Below are 19,749 nucleotides of genomic sequence, written 5' to 3' on the forward strand. Positions count from 1 at the left end.
CATAAACCCTGGTCCATCAAGAAGTGGGGTCCTAAGTTTGGTGTGAAAGAACTTGACTGGCCTGCCCAGAGCCCTGACATCAACGCCCACGGAACACCTTTGGGATGAATTGGCACAACGAATTATAGCCAGGTCTCATCACCCAACATAACCGACCTCACTAATGCTCTTGTGGCTGAATAAATGCGAATCCTGGAGGGCATGTACCAATACCTAGTGGAAAACTTTCCCAGAAGAGTGGAGGCTGTTATAGCAGCAACTCCATATTAATGCCCATGGTTTAGAAGGAAGCAAATATGGATGTTATGTTCAGGTGCCCACATACTTTTGGCCATGTAGTGTACATTTTCATACCCATTATAACCATATATAGTCATAAATTGCCCATTATGTGCAGTTCCATTCCTACTATACGAACCCAAAGCACACAAGGAAAACCTTAGCTAGCACCAACATTAGCATATCTATGAACACGAAGGGTATATTCTTAATAGTCCTTCTAAAACCAAACTGCAAAGTGTGAAGTAGTAATGATTTATATTCATGTTCACTGTCGTGCTAATGAAGTACCACCGCTTTGTTAATTTCAATATATTCAATTAAGTTAATTCAACCATACTGGACAACTTTGGCAAGTTGCAATGCGGGAGATCGGGGCGAGGTGGGCGTGTGGGGGAGGGGTTCGATGATTTGCGTCATCATGGCCCAATCCCTTAACTTGTTATAATCTTTCTAAGCCTATAACAGCAGGAGGCGGGGCCACGATTATGCAAAATTCGCGTCATAAGGCCCACCCCCCGCCACTTATTTAAAGACATGGCCAGTAACTGGGAGGTTCGCCTGCACTCCCGGGAGTCCGGGAGAACTCCCAGGAATTCGGGAGTCTCCCGGACATTCCGGGAGAGAAGGCAATTATGAATTTAACTTGTACTGATGGAAAATAAATCATAACATGACTTTAATACCATTATTAACCTCTACTCATATAATAAATATTATTAGTGTTATATACTATCAGATAATTTTACACAAGCAAATCAGGCTCTGCCTCAGTAAAACTCACAGTCTAATTTCCCTACCAGGCACATAACACATACTCATAAGGTGCAATTTAGTAAAAAGTCAATATATCATAATATATTTTTAGAGTTTTCCTCTATTATTTCCTGTGCTCCGTGGAGGAAAAAAATAAAATGTAGTTGCTGATACAGGACAGAATTTCAGTATCCTGCATCTTGTGACACGCGTGTTCCGTGTAGATGTGTTTTCTGCTGCGGAGAACCTCGCACCTCTGTTATCTTGCTCCCCTGAACCACATCACGTCTGCTGCCCAAACTTTCCACACACAAAAAAAATAATAAAATCAAAAACAGAACTGTGATCCTGATGAAACAAAGTTGTTTTTTTTTCTCCTCTTGGCCAAACTGTTAGAAAATTGGTCCATTATTTTTATAAAACCAGATGTTTGGATGTTTTGTGTTGAGATTGCTTCGTTAACCCCTCCTGGGGGAAAATGTAGCTCTGGGCAAAGCATTGTCCTGTGACAAAAGAGTTTCCTGCAAAGAGTTAACCTGTGTTCTGATAGTCAGATATTCAAGGAGCTTCCTGTGAAGATGTTAGGTCAAGAACACTCAGACATAGCTGCTGCACACTGATTCACTAATATTATCCTAACACGCCTGCCTCGTTTTCTACATATATTGCTAAGAAATATTTCCACTTACTTTATAAAGAAAAATAACATGGAACTTCTATGACTACCAGGCTTTGTGGGCATAGATATGATTAACAATCTGCATCGCAATCTGTGCCCTAGCTAGCATATCAGAGGTTAAAAAAAGGAATGCGCCCAGGCCCGGAGCAGTCAGGGAACCAACACATAAAGACAGAGAAGTAGATGGGCGTCTTGACCCCATTAGCTTGTGTCCCCATCCGCAAGCACTAATTGCTCATTAAAAAAGCTTTAATGAACTTGTGCATGAATGCCTGGGCCCTTGAACCTGTTGCTGGCTTCTGCCTCCCCTTGTGTTGCAGAGAGATGGTTTGTTAGACTGGAGATAGAAAAGAGGACTCAAGTACACAGGATACACAGATGATCTGCTCATTGAAGTATGGTCATTAATGTGAATTTAGCTGCTAAAACTTTGACGTGTAGTCCACAGTTCTGTGTAGGGGGCGCTGTAGGAAAGAATAACTTTGTGTTTTGCCTATTCTGTTGTGTAATTATAAACTGCAGCTAGACTGTGTGTATAGATATATATACGAGATATATTGTTGTGGGTAGGGCGACCGACGCCAGCCAGTGGCCGGTGACAATTGAGAGGACTGTGTGTCTAGCTAGCAGCAGGGCCGCATGTAATTGTAGATACTTTTGTTTGAATTGCTGGAGCAACAAGAGTCGCTCTCTGTACCATCCTGATACCTCTGAATAAAACTACAGCAAAGTGGTTCAGCGAACCCGTAACAGCAGCATTTGTTTGGTGTGCCTTTTACAATAAATAAAATATATATATACATACACACACACACACATACAGTGGTTGAAGTGGAAATTTAAAGTTAAAAATATGATGAGAATGTAAGTGAATCGAATATTTTTTCAATGAAAGCAGTAGGGGAATGGCATATCACAGTATATATACACCTCCAGTTTGACCACTGTGTGTGTATGTATGTATATATATATATATATATATATATATATATATATATATATATATATATATATATATGTAAATATATATAACAGAATTTATTATCGCACACTGTCTTAATTTAAAGTCTGATATGGTCCCCATACAGTTTGGATTCAATCCCTTTTTCTGTGCCATGCATTGTTTTTTCCTTTCCACTTTTCCACTGTTATTTTAAAAGGCTGCTGCCCTCCTGAATTCCATCTGAATGTTCCGGGACCCCTGACCCAGCATTGTGATTCTCTGTAATGACAGGAAGTGGGATAAGTGCCGACACTTGTAAAACTCCACCCACCTTGAGTGCAACTTCCTGTAATAAAGGGCCATTGATTGTATGTCTGGACAAACTCTGTACTGAACTTGAGAGAGAATTCTTCCACTTTAATAATGATGTCTTTCACCACCAACTGTTATGCATAAGGGCTGAAAGAATAGCTGAGTGATAATGTCAGTCACTGGTGGTGGGTGAGGCAGTTTGAAACTCGGTTGCATTCTTTATGAACGGAAATGTAATTGTCAGCTCTGCTGGGAGGTGAATACTGTGCCAGTAAAGCTTTCTCTCTCTCTATCTCTCTCTCTATCCCTCTCTTCTTCTCTCCCTCCAGGACGATTGGCACCACAATACTGATATAAATAATTAACAAGTGCTATGATGTATGTAGAGATGTGCCAACTTGTTCAGGAATGTTCGGAGTTTGTACGAATATTGTTGATTTGCAGTCTCATAGTAGATCGGACAATGTGAGCAACAATGCTCATTGCGTTTCGTTGGCATAACTCTCTGAGCTCTGTCTGCACTGTGACAGCCTCCTTCTCCCTCCCTTTCCCCTCTGTGTCACAAGACTTGCTGAGAGCTGTAAGCCTGTGTCTGTGTATCAGACTGTGTCTGTGTCTGGCAGCCATTTTTTGCTCCAAAAAATCTTCTGTCTGGAATTGCCTCTTTAAATTGACCTGAACTCTGCCTTTTCCAACCGCTTGCGTTTACCGCAAGTGAGCACATTGGGAAAGTCACAGATTTGTAGTACTAAGTTGTAATAACATGTAGAAATGTGGTATAGTTTCCATTTCTGTTTGCTGATTAGGCGGTGTATCTATTCATGACTAAATTGCAGCACCTAGGGCTATGTTCAAGCGCACCCTCAATAAATTCAATGAAAATACATAACATCTAGAGAATAAAGACTTCATACCACTCATTTACCGTGCATTTTCAATAAACCACAAATTGATTAATAATGACATTCAACAAATATTAAAACCATCACCTTAAAAGTTCTTAAAATTCCCAACAACTCACTTTAATCAAACACCATCAATTTGAAGCAGGCCACCCAAATGTAATTGGGTGACACGCTCCTGAAACAAACTCCAACAACAAATAGAAAGGGTGGGAATCTGAGGGGGAGGACTACACTGAAGAGCTGAGCGGGAATGGAGCTCAGCGATATAAATAAGATGCCGTATGTGCTGCGCTGCTGAATGTACCAATTAGCTGTCTGCGCTGCACTTCTAGCAATCTCGCCAGCAACACGAGCTGCTCTCGCCAGCAGCACGAGCTGCCTATTTTAGGACCTCTATATGAACCTGTATTTAAACAAAAAAAGTAAGAAAAGGTTATTTAAACAGATGGGAATTTACAATGAGTTCCATGGGGCCCCTCTTCTCTTCTTGTGACTCTGACAATATACAATGTATAACTGCATATAAGGCATAAAAGAACTCTGTCCACAAGACAAAGTCAAACATAAGAAAAATACATACAGTGACAACATACAGAAATGATTGCTAGTGTTTGCTTTGTGTGATTCGGGGGTTAATAATGCTGCTCTATGTGTCTCATAAAACAAATGAGAAATTTGGCTGCTCAGAGATAGTGTGAGTTCAGTCCTTTAAAATGTGATTGCAAATCATGAGCCAAGCGCTCAATAGCTCTGTTTCCAGCCAACTCTAAGCATTAAACATGTTCAGAAAGTCTATTTCTCATGTCTGTGAATTTTGAAGTTTGTAAATTGATTATACATTACTCAGTAGGTTTTCTGTCATTGGTGGATCTGGAATGCAGCAAGTGTGTTATTAACCAGTGAAACCAGATCAGCTGGTACTATGGCTGGCTGTTTGGTCTCTGCCATGTATGATTTGGCCATTTGCTATACTGTGCCTTCTGGTTAAAATGCACATTCCCATTATATGATACGAGCTGTGCAACCTTTGTGTTAGGACTCTAATTGGGGTACCTAATTGGGGTAAAAACCCACCTTTTCCTTAAAGCCCTCCAGTCCCCCACCTAATTGTCCTCCTCCCAGTCTCCGCCTACCCCCCTCCCACTCCTGCCCTCCCTCCTGTCCCCCTCTTACCTCCCTCCTTTTCTTTCTCCTCTCCCCCCCTCTCCGTCTCAGCCTCCGTTCTCCCCATTCCATCCTCCTACCTTTGCGTCTATGTCCGTCCTACCCTCCCCTTAGATTGTACGCTCCTTCGAGCAGGGCCTCCTTTCCCTCTGTTCTCCACCACCTTAACTCTGCTCTCCAGCTCCTTGTCTCTTCCGTGAGGTCCTCCTGCCCTTCTACTCCACTGGGGGCTCTCACTCTCATCTAAATGTACATTGAGCTTCTGAGTTACTGTGCTTTTTGTTAACTGTACCGTGCTGTCTCACCCTGTATCGTGTTTCTGTCTGTCCCTGTACGGCGCTACGGATACCTAGTGGCGCCCTATAAATAAAAATTAATAATAATAATAATAATAATAATAATAAGTACCAGAACATTTGATTGTAGTATATTCTATTGGGAGCTTTCTCTTTTTGGGGACCCAGACAATGGAGTTCTAATACTGGGGGTCTAGGATAATAGTACACTTGTAATACCAGCTAAAATAAATCTCTGCATCACCTGGTTATACTGTATAGTGTATGTAATATTATATAATACTAATATATATCATTATATCATTATATTATGTTGTATCCACTGTAATATTATAGCCAATGTCAATAGTGTGCTCACTGGTTATAATGTATTCTTTATTAGAATCCAGAAAAGACGTCTATCCTTATGCTTAGTTAGAGTAAACAACTACATCAAACCCACAATCACGTGCCACAAGGATGTGTAGTGCAAATTCACAGATAGTTTCTAAAGTGTGGAAAGGACAATAATGGGAACATAGACCTTGTAAACACGGGCAATTGTGACCTTTCCACAAACCTAGGACAGTTGTTTCTAAAATATTTTACAGTGAACTAATAGGTGTCATTTCTTTTCACAGGATTCTCAGCAATAACAAGATAACTGTATTGAAGAATGGCTCGTTTTATGGACTTCAGGAACTGGAGAAGTTGTAAGTAGCAGGTTTACTAATTTTTAAGGACAGTTAATGTCTCTGGAGGAGATGCTGGCATAATACTGTTTTATGATGCCATGTGCCTATCGTTGTTTAAGTGCCCTCTATTTTACAGGAAAGCACATAAACTGGAGGACTAACATGGTGCTTCTCAGGGGTGCAAAATTGTGAATATTCTGATGGCCAGTGTTTGGAAGAACCTTGCTAATGTGTGTCAGGCATACTCATGCTCTTCATAACATTTAGAGAAGGGGGAGTTTTTTACTTTTATGTATTTTCTGGGTAATGGATATATATATATATATCGCGTCGTTTGGCCCCGCCCTCCGCTGTCAAATGACGCGTTTGCGTCATTACGTCACAGGGGCGGGTTGCACATTTTGGAGCCTCCCGCCCCCATCACGCCCACCTCCCCCGGCAGGCTCCCGGAAACCAACTTTCTAAAGTTGCTAAGTATGATATATATATATATATATATATATCACAGTCAAAGCTGTTAATCTTAAATATAAACCTACCGACTCTGTATACCCTAACCATTTAATTTGTAACTCAAGTTTTTACAGTTGACCCCAGTTATTCAGGGAATTATAACTCGTGGCCATTAACAGTGCTTTGCCTGCGGGAAACCAGATCCAGGTCTGTAAGCAAACATTATAAATGATGGAAAGATCAAGAAGGACATTTGGGTCTTGAGAAAGGGCTGTACTACGCTTGACATGTTGCCAATATTTATTCCATTTTCTGCACGACAGAGACACTGTTCCAAAAAAGCTATGAAACTGGACTACATAAATCTCCCTCCATCCATAAACACCATGATGGGGTCTTGTTTAAAATACCCTTATTTTTCCTGAAACCTTTGAGAAAGTTTAAGAAAGTAGACAGGCTTTTATGAACATTGGTCTAGGCTGATGCTGATTGCAGTTCTATAATGTGGATTATTCACAACAGTGTTCTTTTAACTCTTCCTCTGAGGGGAAGCGGTTGGTAACACTGAACTATTCATTCAGCCTGTAAATGTGGCTTCTTATAGGGAAGCTGAGAACATGTTGGAGGATCTGCATGATGGTGCACAGCGTTCTGGAATCTCCACACACGGAGTTAATTGTTTGTATCATCACTGAGTGCCCTCTGCTGCATGCTGAGGTTCCAGAACAGAGCTCTCTTATCTGCCAGCAATAGGAATCTTTATAGCCCGGTCAGCTTGTAATGAGCCTGAGATTTATTGCAGAGCTGCGGGTTAGATGTAGGTATGCAGAAATTGGGGAAAGCAGAAGGCTTATTTTGTCCCTCAGACCCAGAGGGAGCCTGGTTACAGCTTCCAGCTGTGAAATCAGGGGGGGTGAGAGGGTAATTTCGTTTGATGTATGAAGTGAAGTGTCTATGGGGTAACATGCCAACAGTCATACACAGGCGTAAGCACACAGAGCTACAAACTTTCCTGCAATGGTTTTAAAAATATATATACTTTTTCACATTGACAAAAAGAGCGTGGGCCTGATTCATTAGGGATCTTAAATTAAGAAGTTTCTTATTTCAGTCTCCTGGACAAAACCATGTTACAATGCAAGGGGTGAAAATTAGCTTTCTGTTTTCCACATAAGTTGAATACTGACTGTTTTTTATGTAGCACACAAATATCAACTTTAAATTTCAGTGTACAAATAAGCTATCAAGTATTTGTGTGCTACATGAAAAAAGACAGTCAGTATTTAACTTATGTGCAAAACACAAAACTAGTTTGCACCCCTTGCATTGTGACATGGTTTTGTCCAGGAGACTGAAATAAGATACCTCTTCATTTAAGATCCTTAATAAATCAGGCCCCTTGTGTCTTTCTACCAAATACATGAGGTAGAAAACAGTGGGTCTGATTTATGTTACACAGAAATTATCATATATATGTGGAGTTTGTATGTTCTCCCCTTGTTTGCGTGGGTTTCCTCCAGGTGCTCTGGTTTTCTCCCACACTCCAAAAACATACTGGTAGGTTAACTGGCTGCTGACAAAATTAACACTAGTGTGTATTAGGGAATTTAGACTGTAAGCTCCAGTGGGGCAGGGACTGATGTAAATGAAAAATATTCTCTGTACAGCGCTGCGTAATTGGTGGCGCTATATAACTAAATAGTGATGATGATGATATATGTATGAAATTCTGGTAGGAACAGATAGAGATAATCTGTACAGAGACTGGGATGTTTCTTTTACAGAAACAAAACACAAGGAACATAATTACGCTATGCTCATAAAGCCTAAATTAAATGCAAGGCTTTGCTGAGAATTAGTCACTTTGCTGTAGTAGTTATACGTTTCCCAAGTGTGTTGACTCAGACATAAGAAACAATTATTGTTCTCAACTGGTCCATGTGTTGTCTGCGTTATAAACATACTTGCGAACTTTGTATAGTTGGCCTCCGGGAGATCCCAAGGAGGGGGTGTGGTGGGAGGGGCCCGGGCATGACGAATTGCATCTTTTTGGCTCCGCCCCCACGATACAATTGTCATTTTCTCATGGGGGGGCAAAATGACACAATTCACCATGAATGGCATAATTTTGGACCCCGATGAGCAGGATGCAGGAGTCTTGCCTGCTCTCCCGGGAGTCCAGGAGACCTACCCGGAACTCGGGAGTCTTCTGGACATTCCAGGAAAAGTGGGCAAGTTTGAATATAAATGGGCCTCATCTACTTGTTACTTCTGCCATTTTGAAAATACCGTAGGTGTCTCATGATGCAGTGTGTGTTATTACCATTATTATTTTATATAGTGGCAGTATATTACTCAGTGCTATACGGTCACAGAATGTGGCCACTTCCTATTGAAGTGGGCAGATTCGAAGCCTCCATGTTGCGATTCTCCGGGAATCGCCATCATTTTGGCTCCCCGTGTTAAAATGATGCGTTTGCTTCATTACGTCACAGGGGCGGGGCCAAAAGTATGCAATTTGCGGAGCCCCGCCCCCTCACGCCCACCTCTACTCCGAGACTCCCGGAGGCCAGCCCGTAAAGGTTGGCAACTATGACCTAGATATAAGATGTGTAAAAGTTCTGACAATGTGTAAAATTGTGTAATTCACTAAAATATCCGAACACAGATTGTCCATTTAACCAGGGATCCTCCAGAGGGCTACAACGTTCAGTGAGCCCCTTAGTCCTTATGACAAGCAAAATATGGGAAAATGTACTTATGTATTACTCATTCTCATTCAGACATATACATGTAGTAATCCAAATTCAATTATGTGCTTAATTCATTCCGGAATCAATTAAGAACATAATTGATTTTGGATTACTACATGTATATATCTGAATGAGAATGAGTAATAAATAAGGGTACAGGGGAATTCATATACTACATAGGTAGATATTTTTTTTACTTACAGGCTTTGGGATAACATGAGCAGTTGTATCTGTCTGGTATTTGTTTGCGTTTTCCCAGTCTTCTTGACTTACCATACCTTTACTGGCATTATAAGCCACCCTTGTAGCTTGACCATGCCCCTAAACTATTATATTGTGGATTAACAAATATTTATAAAATTAACAAAACGGTTTTTAGGAAAAAATTGCACACAAAACAATTGTAAAGTAGGGTAAACTATGCAAACATAGTAGCACCTTTATAGAATCTAGATACAGACCTGCAACAGGAATATTATTATACATTTATCTCTTAATATTTTCAAATGCAAAGGGAATAGACAAATAGGATTAATGTCCCTTCATGATACAATGCATGTGTTACTTATAATCCACGCAGTGGTAAAATCTGCTTATGTAGCACATATGAACAGCATGCTTTCATTTAGATGTATGTCAGATTATCAGAGCTCTTGACAGATACTTTGCTTTTGTGTTTGTGTGTGCTTGGCAATATATGTATATAGTATGGCCTATTCTAAATGCTTGGCTTCGTTTAGAAACAGAAATTGCTGTGTAGGCATCTTGACTTTCTAAACGGGCATTTTAATTAAAAAATTCTTATCAATAAAGATTTTATCACTGAATCCTGCGAAAACGGCAGATATTTCCAGGGTTCAATGCAAATCCCATCGCTAAGGCCGCACTCATAGGGAATGGCCAAACAAGTTTATTTATCTTGCTACAAGAAGCGTAGAAGGATTAGACTAATATGAAGTGAAGTAACTGGGCATGCACAGACTTTTAGCTGTACATACGCAGTATGTAATTGCAGAGGAGGTACAGACAGACAAGCTTGCTGCATGGGAGGACACCTCTTCGCCGGGACAGCCCCTTTTTCCGTCAGCGCTGTCCTGGATGAAAGAATTGGTAAATAACACTGAATAGAGGGAGCTATCAGCAGCAAATAGATTTGATAAGTGCTAGAGGAAATATGCTAACTATAATAAACAATGATAGTGTGTATATTTCAGAAAAATCATTTCTGTAGCATAGTTGAGCATGCATCAAAATATGGGGTCTGTTTATTAAAGTGCAACCAGCCATTGAAACAGAAATGGACATCACACAATTTATGAAGGGTTCATTTCTCCTGCCATAACCCACCATCATCATCATCACCATTTATTTATATAGCGTCACTAATTCTGCAGCACTCTACAGAGAACTCATTCACATCAGTCCCTGCCCCATTGGGGCTTACAGTCTAAATTCCCTAACACACACACACACACACACACACAGACTAGGGTCAATTTTTTAGCAGCCAATTAACCTACCAGTATGTTTTTGGAGTGTGGGAAGAAACCGGAGCACCCGGAGGAAACCGACGCAAACACGGGGAGAACATACAAACTCCTCACAGATAAGGCCATGGTCGAGAATTGAACTCATGACCCCAGTGCTGCGAGACAGAAGTGCTAACCACTAAGCCACCGTGCTGCCCCATTAAACCCATTTAACGTTTCTTAACACAGTCCCCATATATCAATATGGGGGAATGCAGAGTTTTTCAGTTCATTGCAGAACTTGGATGGCGTTACCTGTCATTTTCAATGGGGTCCAGCTGAAGCCTCTCCGGCTTTGCTGGATCGTTCACCTGTGGAAGTGCTATGCGCATGCACTTAGCGCTTCTTCCATTCGCTGCTGATAAATAGTAAGAACAGTTGGTGAAGGAGGTGGAACTTCAGCTGGGGCTCCCAGAGCGAGTTGCTGTGATGCATAATGATTGTCACTGCACATTTTTAATAAATAGACCCCTATATCAGATTGTTCAATCTGCATAAAGAAACAATAATTATGCCATTCATGCTAGTGGCCAACACGGTGACTTAGTGGTTAGCATTTCTGCTCACAGCGCTGGGGTCATAAGTTTGATTCCAAACCATGACCTTATACATGTGGAGTTTGTATGTGTTCCCCGTGTTTGTGTGGGTTTCCTCCGGGTGCTCCGGTTTCCTCCCACACTCCAAAAACATACGAGTAGGTTAATTGGCTGCTATCAAATTGACCCTAGTTTCTCTTGTTCTGTTTGTGTTAGGGGAATTTAGACTGTAAGCTCCAATGGGGCAGGGACTGATGTGAGTGAGTTCTCTGTACAGCGCTGCGGAATTAGTGGCGCTATATAAATAAATGGTAATAATGATGATGATGATGATGATGCTACAGCCTCCTGTAACTTTAATGTGGGGTCTGAAGCTGGCCCCATCTAGTCCTCCTCTTCGTCTCTTCGACAATTTTAGAGATGTGGTAGTGGTAAGATGTATCACTAGTTATTATTGTTATAGCTTCAATGGATCACAATGTTTTTTGTTAGTGCACAGTACAATTTGTAATGCAGCGCTCTTCATGACGGAAAGGGTTAACATATTACACCCAGACCAGACTCCTTGTCACCTTCTCAGTAGGGTATTATTATCTCCTAAGTGGCACCAGACTCTGCGGGAATACGACATCAGTGCCAGTGTTAAGGGGAGGGTGTTGGATTTAGTACTGTGAAACCTCAATAATGAAGAGAAGACAAACACGCTACTGGCGCAGCCGGCACCAACCGGAGGCCTGTCGTCGGCTTGCTACCGTATTCTCTAATACACAACATGCCGTCAGCCTGATGGTATGGAAGCTGCCTGGAAGTTGTCCCAGAGACTCGAATATCATTAAAACCACTTGTGAGAGGAGAATCGGCCCTGAGGCTCTAGGAGTAGTGTGTATGTTAGTGTCTCCTTTATTAGGATTTATTGGAATCTGCTCTGTGGTCAAGAACATGTGTGGGGAAAGGGTCAAGGGCAGTCATGTTAAGAGCCCATGCTGACCCTTCCCAGAGAAGGTTCTGCGTATTGGAGCTATATAACATTTGGAATGGAAATGTGCATTGTGTCACTACTACACTGCCAATATAAATTGGTTTCTGGTTAAGCCACTTGTCATCCCAGCACTTAACCCTTTTCAGCTTCTTTTATTAGACCAGTTTTTGTTTTTGTTACTCCTAAAAATCTGTTTTACAGATGTATCACTACCAGGACTCACAGAACACTGGGAGAACTTTAGAACAGAGAAGCAAAGGGTTGCACAATTTCCTTATACAACGTTTGTTACAATAATTTTAGCTTGATTTGTACATCTGGTCTGAGGATTGTGCTTATAAGGCAAGAGACATAGTACAGGATAGGAGAGGGGGCTGTGCTTCTTCTCACCTCTTGTCCTTGCTCATATGGTCACATAACATGCTAGTTAGAGATGGCTGCACATTACACTTCCCATATAATCATTTTCTCACACATATGAAACAGATAAAAGTTCATCAAGGCAGTGGGAAATTACAAAGTGGTACCAAGAGGTGTCATCACACTAAGGGCAGGATTGTTTTGAAGATCTATTGGAATACCATTTCAGGCCAGCTGCTGGACCCAGATAGTTTAGTTGTCATTGCTGGTGCCATCTTTGTTCCTTCTTTTGGTTCATTGAAGATAAATGTGGAAGGACAGGTGTGGTTGTCAGCAGCTGACTGCCTTGACGTTCATACAGTGACTGGTTCATCTTTAATGTCTCCTTGTTCCACTGTCTCTCCTTATTCTAACTGTGCCACGCCACCGGTATCTGCAAAGAAATGGCAGTCTCCAGTGGTGGCGTTTATATTAGTGGCAGATAATGCTGCTGACCAATAGTAGTCACACTTTCCCCATCCACCACTACAATTGTTATTCCGTATACCTGATGGGAATCAGCTGTTCTCCACACATCTGAGATTGTAAACTCATTTGAGCAGAACGGTTGTAGAATTTGTTATTTGTATCAGGATCCCTCAATGTATAGCGTTAGATTATATGTTGGTGCTTTATTATTATTATCCTTTATTTATAAGGCGCCACAAGATTTCCACAATGCCGCACAGAGTATAAACAGTTGACCATACAGGGTAAGACAGTACAGAACAATGGACAAGTAAAACCAAGACGCCAACATCTCCAAGTAAAGCTAGTACAGTGAAGTAGGAGGAGAAGAAATGGTACAGACACAGTGCTTTATAAATGTAGGACAATAATTATGATAATACAATGTTTGAATTATTGCAGAGACTGGTGACCACCTCTAGGCTCTGACATGCAACACAGCTCTTTTACCCCCCCCCCCCCCAACAAAATGTTAGTGTTGTTAACGTTCTCTTCAGTTGTTCTGATTGGCTACAGGTTGGTCTATCCCTATGAATGTTCTTATTTTCTCATGTTGGTCTAGCCCTGTAAGTGTTATAGCTGCTAATAACCTGTAGTTTCCAGGGATAATTACAGATGTTAATGATGTGTCCTTGGCATATTTTGTTCCTAGAAATGCCCCCGTATTTTAATTGTCTCTTATTTTGTAATTCAATTCTCACTATTCTGTGTTAATACATATTGAAGTAGAATATTTCAAATGCAAAAATTGCCTAATTACCAGGAAACAAGTCACGATTATGGTAGTAGTGCACCAAGATCTAGAGAGTCTACATGGGAAATGTTTAGATCCACCGATCCAGGAACAAGGTGATCTCTGGAATCAACCGTTTTCTCCTCGATACTGAAATTTGGGTTTGGCGGTTTCTTCCCCCAGTGCTGAGGACTTTGGGTCTCCGATTCCAGGAGCGTCCGCTGCCATGAAACCGGACTACTGTCAAGATTCTGCTTATTTCTTTCACCCGCCCTCTGCCAGCACATCCACCACTCCGTTCATGATGTCCTTCAAACAAAGGTGGGCAGCAGAGTGGTGGGGCACTCCTGGAGCAAGGGTAGGGGCGGCTCGGTCAGCAGCATAAAGCAGTTGAAGATAAGTGGAAGCGGTGCTTAGCAGTTGCAGTGGTGCCCGTAAAAGCTGTGTAGTGTGGTCAATAAACCTGTGTACAAATCTACCGACTGGCTGATGTGATCATTTATTCAATGACTTGAGCCAGGCAGTCAGAGGTTTCAAACAGCAGTTCAAGTGGAAGCAGTGCTGGGGAGTTCTAACAGTGGTACCCATATAATTTACAACTATTTTTTATTTTAAGGTGAATTTATCTTTCGACTATCCCTAACTGTCAGGGACAGTGCCAGGTTTTAAAGATGTGTCCTTGGAATAATACCTGTTTGACAGAATTGGCCAAGTGGCCAGACAGTCTTGTGTTTGACGTGCTCAGCAGCTTTGAGTCACTGGAAATTATTCTAAACGTTGGCAAATATGTATTCAAACTAAAAACATACAATTTACACGGAACATATATGTTTTTTTATCCCAGGGTGTTAAGTGCATATTGAGGAGCGCCAAAGTGTCATTTGTGTGCATGTAAGATCCGACTGAAAAACCGTCACACCACTTTCTAAATATAGGCCCATGTCTGTAAGTGCACAGGACGGAGCATGGATGCAAGGGAAGGAGGTGAAAAGGCGATTTGAGGGCTTAAGGAAACAAAAAGACAAACAGAGGTTAGAGAAATCATTTATCTGGGATGTGAGTCTTCCAGGGACAGAGATCTTTCTATGGTCCTGAAAGGAAGTGACATAATGAAGAATACATCCCGACACTTCACTACACATCCTCCCTCTGCTCCTGGGTCACAGTCTGTTTACACTGTACTGTGTGATCTTACTCTGCTGCTAGGACTGAAATCCGCAGTAAAATGTGGTTTATATATAGCTCTGTCCACTCCAGTACAACCCATTCGGAGGTCCTTTGCTGTACCCAGTATCCCTGTTTGTTATCTTGAGACATTCACTGGGGAGGAATACCCTGGTGCCTTATTCACTATAAGGAAACCTGTCGCCTAAAGAAGATCTCCATGCTTTCACTGTTCTAGCAGAATGGTGGTACTCCCATGATGTCCCATTTGTAGAGATAGTAATTCCTTCCTCACACTTGGAGTCCTACCAATGATCCATACTCCTGAAGAGGTGTTGACAGTTTATGTAGCATTTTAAGAGGAAAATGGCTTTCATCTGGTAGGAAACCACTCAATGCCTACACTTAGGGGGAATTCAGTTGTAAATAAAGACGTGCAAGGTGCCTCTGGAACGGACGCGAGAAACCCTGCCCGGATTTTTCTTTTCAGAAATAATGCTCATTTTTGCCCGTGGCCATAGTGGTGCGAGCAAAAATGAGCGTTATTTTTTACCATACTAACAGTGAAAATACAGGGCCGCGAAGTTCTGAGGAACATCACAGCCAATTGAATCTGTCCCTTAGTCTTCACTATAGGTACAGAACTGCGCTAGATGGGAAAATTGCAGCATTTGGAGACGTTTTTCCGACATCACCCTTAAGCTGGGTACACACTACACTGTTTTCGTCCAATAATCGGCTCAATTAGCCGACATACGACCGATCGTTCAAAAGTCGGGTCAGTGTGTACAGTGACACAATGGTCGAAAGTCTGCCCAAATGGACGATTGTCGCCTCATTTGGTTGGTCGTACCGTTTAATATTTTCGTTCCAATCTCGTTTCCGTTGTGTAGTGTGTATAAACTTCCGACCGATCCACAACAGTGAGTTTGAAATTACAGTCATTGCTCACGACAACATGGCTGTAAAAAATCGCTAACGGGACGTCCGCTCTTCCCTTTATCGTCCTAAACAAGGCTAGTGTGTATGCAGTCCATGGACCGAGCGATCGGTACATCGGTCGGTGCAAAATCGCTCGGCATACAAAGTTGGTCGAAATTTCTGTAGTGTGTACCCAGCTTTACCTTACTCATTATATACCCTGGTTATGCCAGGATGTATCTATATGCTAATACCCAAATCATGTGACACATAAAAGTAAAGAAGTGAGAAGATGTCTTACCGCAGTTTTACTTTATGGTGTTACATGTTAAACAGTCTTTTCACATGCATTAGCGAGTCTTGTTCATTGCATATCTTGAATACTTCACAGTGCTGATCCTATTCCGGACTCACTGAGTGTTTACACTACGTGTCATTTGTGCGGCAGGCGTGCGATTGGTCCTAGTTCATATATTTACCAAATCTGTCCATAAAAGATGGAGAGAGGACATAACTTGGGCCGTGGGGTGATTGTGTAGAAACATTTCACATGATGCTGCTACCAGGAGTCCAGGCCAATGACCATCTGGTAAAGCTGAAGCTCTAAAACAATCTTCAGAACGCCCAGTATCCACATTCCAGTGAGCCATGTGGTCATATACAGCAGAATACAGTTCTGTGTGCTGCATCTGAGCCTCCACTTCACACTTCTCATGGTAGTAAGTGCAGTCACTTGTGTGTGAATATTATCACCAAGGACTTTTATTAGTGGTGTAAACCAGTAGGTGCAATAAACTCCTATTTGTTTATAGTGGCTGAAAAGTACTCAACACATTGCACAAGTGCATTAATGCGTTGTACAGCTTGTATTGTTTGTTGCAGATCCTGGGTCATACACCAACATATTTAGTAAAAGAGGTGATGGGGACAATCTCCTGAGTCTGACCTTTTACATGATATTTATTCCATTGTATAAACGCTTTAGAACTAGGAGCTCCTCAGAGCCTGGAAGACCTGATTGGCCAGTGGGCAGAGGGAGTGATATGCTACAAAGAATGTCTGAGGCAGGTGTTGGGGTTCTTCCACACATCTGGGGGTAAAGGTATCAGTCATTGATTTGCCGACATTTTTTAAAACAGCAATATTAGTAAAACCGAGATCCGATGGGCTTTGCCTTTAATAAAATTGCCAGTTGATACATTTGGGCCCTGGTCTTTGGATCAGTCGCTGAATGAGCAGATCTGTGAGCAGTTTGGCCATTCTCATGCAGGGCCAATAGTGACAGTGAATTTATAAGTCTAATTCAGTTTAAACATATATTCATCAAGGGGATTTTTCCCATAAAAGCGAAGATCAAGTAATCTCACAATGCTCATGCTGAGAGAAAATCAAGCTTTAAATGCCTGTATAGAAACAGTTTCCCCTATATGAGGGGGGTCCTTTGGAGTTTTAAAAGAAAGATATAAAGTAAATACCTTTTTTCTCTGCTGTCAGGTACCTGGAGCTGTCCCTTCAGCACCACCCGCAGCTCACCTGTACTAATCATATCTTACAGCAGCCTTTGTACTATTACTGTTGTCTTATAAAATAAAGATCCAGACAAAAGCAATGGATGAAGTTACATCAGAATAAATATAGTTAAAGTAGTTGAAATATTCTGTAAATCAAAGCCTGGTTCATTTGTGTACTGATGTTACTGGTCCAAGATCCACCAAATATGATGCTTTGCAAATATGTTTAGCTAACATCCATCTTTACTTACACACAAAAGGACCCTGTACCATCATGACCTCTGTACTACTTCTACTGGGCACTATCGTGGCCTCTTTAATATCTGACCTTCCGGGACTCTACCATCTAGGTCCCTGCTCCATCCTGGCATCAGTATCTTGCAGACATGCAAATCATAGTGGGCCCCACTATGACTATTGTACCATTTGCTCCTATTGTCTCTCATTTCCCCCTCCCTATGGAATGTAAGCTCTCACGGCCAGGGTCTTCTACTGTATGTTTACTGTTCTCATGTGGGTCTTTTTTGGATGATGTTATACACTCTATTAACTCATATCTGTTTGTTCATTATGTAATTATGTATTGTGTATTCATTGTTTCAGTTTGTAAATGTTTTATGAGTGTGGATGAATAGAGATTCATCCCCCTATGTACGAATCTACTGACAATTTGAAATGCCTTATAAATAAATAATAATAATAGTAATAAATTGCTCTGTGTTGATATGTACACCCAGGATTCTCCTGTATTAAAAAAATCTGTTAAGAAACACAACTGGGATTCTGTTCTGGGAAAGTAATGTTAATAGTCTATAAGAAATGCTTCATTTGTATAAAATGGCAACATATGAAGGAAGCATGCTTTGTATATAACAGTGCAGGATATTATTAACATTTACTTATATGGCACCAAAATATTTAATAATTAATAAAAGTTAATCTTTCACAACAGTCCCTACACCAGTGGAGTTTATAGTGTAAATTCTCTGCAACACAAACACCCATTGAACTGTGGGAGGAGACAGTGCAGGGTATGAGGATGTGAGCTAGGATCCTCTGTGTATAACAGTGCAGGGTATGTAGGGATTGAGCTTGGATTATTTGTATATAGCAGTGCAGGATATGAGGAGATTGAGCTAGGATTCTTTGTATATAACAGTGCAGGGTATGAGGATGTGAGCTAGGATCCTCTGTGTATAACAGTGCAGGGTATGTAGGGATTGAGTTTGGATTATTTGTATATAGCAGTGCAGGATATGAGGAGATTGAGCTAGGATTCTTTGTATATAACAGTGCAGGGTATGAGGATGTGAGCTAGGATCCTCTGTGTATAACAGTGCAGGGTATGTAGGGATTGAGCTTGGATTATTTGTATATAGCAGTGCAGGATATGAGGAGATTGAGCTAGGATTCTTTGTATATAACAGTGCAGGGTATGAGGATGTGAGCTAGGATACTCTGTGTATAACAGTATAGGGTATGAAGAACTTGAGCTAGGATCCTCTGTGTATAACAGTATAGGGTATGAAGAGCTTGAGCTAGGATCCTCTGTGTATAACAGTGTAGGGTATGAGGATGTGAGCTAGGATCCTCTCTATATAACCGTGCAGGGTATGGAGAGATACAGATAGGATTATCTCTATAGATAAGTACAGTATATGTTTTTATTTTTAGATAACTTCCAATGATCAGCATATATGAGTGTCCCACGCTCCTTATCATCAAAGCCTTTTCCACTTTGATATAAATAGGGCACTAGAGTCTGGACTGTTCATATATCTATGTGTGTATTAATGTATATTTATTTTTAATTAATTACCCACACCTTCCTTAACTATTTATATATTTACAGCTTTGTCATATACCTATATGTATTTTATTTTTATTGGGGAGGGAAGATTCGCACCGAGGTGTCATAAACTCTAGAATGGCTCTTGTTATAACTTACATATTCTTTATATGTGTGTGTAATAAATACCAGATTATTTATATTTAATAAATAACATATTATGTATATATAATAAATAACATATTTCCATAGAAGGGCACAGAGGGAAAATAATATCATACGGTGTCAGCAATGTTCTGTTTTGTACTCGCATGTTACTTAAAGTAATCCACTGGTATAGTCACACTCCTAGAGATCATTTCTAGCCTTGTCCGCTGGAAATTTTAAAAGCGCTGATGTGACAAATTGTGGGAAATGTCTGGCGCCCCAAATAATAACCCCTGCCATAATCTGAAAGCAGGAAGGTTAAAATATGCAGGGGGCTGTGAGCCTGGAGCTGCCAGAGC

General features: G+C 41.1%; 1 protein-coding gene across 2 annotated transcripts in view; it reads left to right on the forward strand.

Moving 5' to 3' along the window:
• ADGRA2 (adhesion G protein-coupled receptor A2) overlaps positions 1 to 19,749 on the forward strand; it is a 128,732-nt gene that overhangs the window by 66,761 nt on the left and 42,222 nt on the right. Inside the window, exons 1-2 of one of the 2 annotated variants that reach the window (XM_075207483.1) lie at positions 3,041 to 3,225; positions 5,955 to 6,026. In XM_075207483.1, the coding sequence (XP_075063584.1) occupies positions 3,191 to 3,225; positions 5,955 to 6,026 (107 nt within the window). In that variant the 5' untranslated portion in view covers positions 3,041 to 3,190. Of the gene's footprint in view, positions 1 to 3,040; positions 3,226 to 5,954; positions 6,027 to 19,749 lie in introns of those variants that run through there. The other variant, XM_075207482.1, reaches the window with a different exon arrangement.

This window comes from Mixophyes fleayi, chromosome 4 (assembly GCF_038048845.1).
Source record: "Mixophyes fleayi isolate aMixFle1 chromosome 4, aMixFle1.hap1, whole genome shotgun sequence".
NCBI lineage: Eukaryota > Metazoa > Chordata > Amphibia > Anura > Limnodynastidae > Mixophyes > Mixophyes fleayi.